Raw genomic sequence first — 3,840 nt, forward strand, 5'->3', positions numbered from 1 at the left:
ATGGCCTACTCATGTATTCTGATACCCTCGTTGAGAACCCCTGTCCCTGTTGGCTGAGATTCTATGATTTTAGCAGCCTTGAGCTTGAATATATTGACCGCCTCTTCAGCCCAAAGCCATGACCCGTCACTGTGTTTGTCTACCAACTCTTGGCTCTCACAAACACAGCCAATGGGACAAAGAAAGAAACGGTTAAATTTTCCTAAATCAAATGATACAGACCCAGGGGCTTGTCCTCTGGCACGTGATACTCATGAACGTGTGTTCTGTGGTGCCCCCCACAGGGTTTGACCAGCTGACCTGGACTTGGCCAACGGCCCTGTCCTCCATCATGGCCACCCCACCATTCTGGCTGACTAAGAAGATGTTTCCCTTCAAGGTGAGCAAATGGATGGGGCTTGCTTGCTTCCGGTCAATGGTGGGCTCCTCACCCAACATTCGGCAGAAGAAACTAATCCATAAGCTGCAGGAGGAAAAGGCTTTCCGGGAAGAGATGAAAATTTTTCACGAGAAAATAGAAGACTTCAGGGAAGAGATGTGGAATTTCCGAGGCAAGATCCGTGCTTTCCGGGGTCAGATCTTAGGCTTTTGGGAAGAGGAGAGACCTTTCTGGGAAGAGGAGAAAACCTTCTGGAAAGAGGAAAAAACCTTCTGGGAAATGGAAAAATATTTCCGAGAAGAGGAGAAAACCTTTTGGAAAAAGTACCGTACCTTTTGGAAGGAGGATAAGGCCTTTTGGAAAGAGGACAATGCCTTATGGGAAAAAGACCGGAACCTTCTTCAGGAGGACAAGGCCCTGTGGGAGGAAGAGAAAGCCCTGTGGGTAGAGGAAAGAGCTCTTCTTGAGGAGGAGAAGGCCCTGTGGGAGGATAAAAAGTCCCTCTGGGAGGAAGAGAATGCCCTCTGGGAGGAGGAGAAAGCCTTCTGGGTAGAAGGTGGTGGCCGAATTGCTGAGGAGCAGATACCCGAAGGCAGGCACTCTAACGTCGACGGAGGGCCACAGTCCCCAGCCTTCTCCCGAGGCAGAGCTTGAGCACAGGAGATGAAGGGCCATGGGGTCCAGACTCTGCTGGATTGGAATTCAAATCCAGGGTGACCCTGTGTGCAGGAGAAAATATGTACTTATTGGTCTCCTTGCTTCAAAAGATCTAATAAAGTCCTGAGGAGAGGTTTGGAAAAACAACTTCTTCCATCAGGCCAGCGTCATTTTCCCCAGTGTTTGTGATTCTCCGAGACCAAATTCCCACCCTCCAGGCTGTACTGCCATCTGCATACAGATGGTTCTGGGCACTTTACTGTGAGCCCCGCATGTGTGAGTGTTCATGAACAGAGACCCTATGGCTCTCTTTGAAAGTCAGAATGGGAGAGAAGAGGGGCTCAGACAACTCCAGCTAGAGACAGGTAGGGACAGAGAGCAGCTGAGCCACCTACCCCTCTGTCGTGCTCTGGAACGATCATTTCTTTTCCGCTCTGAACAGTGTTCGAGGCCTGGAGTGGGCTAACAGCTTTTCAGAGAAGGCCACAGTGCTCTTAAACAAGTCACCTGTGCTGCTTTGTCCCCTGCAGACCATTTAGAACACACAAGGGGGAATCACCTAATGGCCCTGTTGCTCATTCTTCCTGGTTCCCACCAAACTTCTCAACTGCCCCCTTGTCTATGGCGGGAGAAAGGGGCATGGCATAAGGCCAAGGCTCTAAGCACCGCCCACGAGAGCTCTGCCCTCCCTGATAGGACAATCTCCCTGCTCCACGTGTTCCCATTCACACAGGGGTCACTGCATTATCAATTTCTTTAAGTTTTTCTCCTTTCATTGTTTTAAAATTAAAATGCCCCAGGGAGGTAATACATTAAATGAATGTACACTAATGTGGTCAGCAGCACACACCCAACTTCTCTTCTGGGATTAGATGGTCTATATTGGCATTGGTATGGAAGTGACCAGAGAGTGGACAGTAAGAAATGTCCAGGCATTTCTTGCTTTCCCCTTTCTGAGGCCTGACCCTCATCGTTATCAACACATCTACTTACCTCGCCTTTGTGCCTCCCTTCCTACTTGACCAGGACTTTCACACTCACCAACTCATGTAGCCATCACCACAACTCTGCGGGCTGACAGGGAAGGCACATAAACCCATTGTACGGATGTGGAAGCAGAGACCTGGAGAAACAAAGTGACTACACATGGCCAGGCAAGTAGCAAATGGAAGGGCCAGGACTAGAACTCACACTGTCTGCCTCTTGGTCCCATTCCTTTTCTTTTTTTTCTTTCTTTCTTTCTTTTTTTTTTTTAAGATTTTATTTATTTATTTGACAGAGAGAGAAAGACAGCAAGTAAGAGAAGGAACACAGGCAGGGGGAGTGGGAGAGGAAGAAGCAGGCTCCCAGTGGAGGAGCCTGATGTGGGGCTCGATCCCAGGACTCTGGGATCACGCCCTGAGCCGAAGGCAGACGCTTAACGACTGAGCTACCCAGGTGCCCTGGTCCCATGCCTTTTCTAACCACAACCCTAGGACATGGAATGTGGCTTTGGAGTAGCTTAGCCAATAATGGCGTCATGGCTTGGGTGAGCCTTACAGCACCGTGGAATTACACTGTGGTTTGGGGTGGCAGTGGAGAGACCGGGAGAGGAGAAGACAGGGTACCCCTAGGTGTGCTGAACAGATGCTCCTGATAAGAGAAGAACGGGCTCACTTCGGGAACAGCCAGGCGTCTGTGGCTCTGTAGCACTCGGGGAATGTTTGCGTTTCTGGCAAGACCTCTGATCCTCAGCATCAGGGCCATGGCAGTGGGAGCAGCTTCCTCCTTTATCACGCACCCTGCCTCGCATCCTCAGCTTCCGATGGGCCCCTGGACAAAGATTTCAGCAAGCTGTGGGAACAAGATGCCAGTGTGGAGAATCAAATTCCAGGGGGAGACAGCTGGGCAGCCCAACTCAGGAAGACCTGTCTAGTGGATGCTGTGCAGGATGGTGGGAACCCCCATGCAGCAAGAACCACAGATTCCGTGATCCCTAGTGATTCTGCTCCAAACAAAAGTAGAATTGTTAATCTTAAGACTAAAGAAACATAAATCTGGTGGAGCAGGAACTGGGGTGTGGTAAACAGAAAGACCACCCCTCCCCCCGCTTTAACAGCATCCCCTAGAAACCATTTGGAGACAGCTGCCAATTGAAGGACTGGAGGCGCGGCCCAGAGAGGACAGGTGTGTCCTTCTGTGATTCCGTCCTTCCTTCAGCAAATAGCCATGAATTTCCACCCTCTCGGGCTCTATTCTCTTAGGTCTAGGTGGGGAGATGGGCAGGTAAAGAAGCCAGTGCCTCCCAAGGTGATGAGAACTGTGAGACACAGATTCAAGGAGTGCTCCTCTGATGTCTTTTAACTGACTCTGGCAGTGGGGGGTGAGGGTGGGATGAGTGGATGGAATCTGGAAAGGGGGACGAGATGACTGGGTGAAGCCTAACGGACCAGTGGGCATTAGCTAAGGGAGGGGGGCTGAGAGCTAGAGGGGTCTACTGGGAGGCCAACAGAGACCCATGGCTGGGGAAGAGTTGGATTTCGTCAATGTGGGAGATGCCGGGGTCAAGGACAATGCGTAGGCTCCTGACTGGGACACAAGGGGGAATGCCCACATCCATCAGTGAGAAGAGGCCAAGGAAGAGCAGGATATGAGGTTTTCGGCAGGGGGGGAGATGAAGAGTATAGTCTGCGACATACAAGATGGCAGGACCCATCCACTTATCCATCCAACCACCACTGTGCCTGGCTGGCACCGGGCTCTGTCTGGGGATGTGTTGATTCCCGCCCGCATGAAGCTTGCAGCCTAGGGGGAAGACAATCCTC

General features: G+C 51.2%; 1 protein-coding gene across 1 annotated transcript; it reads left to right on the forward strand.

The window, feature by feature from the left end:
* The first annotated feature begins 331 nt into the window (after nucleotides 1–331).
* On the forward strand, nucleotides 332–1,033 carry CCDC70 (coiled-coil domain containing 70). Its single transcript, XM_026492883.3, has one exon. The coding sequence runs from the start codon at nucleotides 332–334 to the stop codon at nucleotides 1,031–1,033; it is 702 nt and encodes a 233-aa protein (XP_026348668.3).
* Nucleotides 1,034–3,840: the final 2,807 nt, after the last annotated feature.

The sequence above is a fragment of the Ursus arctos genome, unplaced genomic scaffold, assembly GCF_023065955.2.
Source record: "Ursus arctos isolate Adak ecotype North America unplaced genomic scaffold, UrsArc2.0 scaffold_10, whole genome shotgun sequence".
Taxonomy (NCBI): domain Eukaryota; kingdom Metazoa; phylum Chordata; class Mammalia; order Carnivora; family Ursidae; genus Ursus; species Ursus arctos.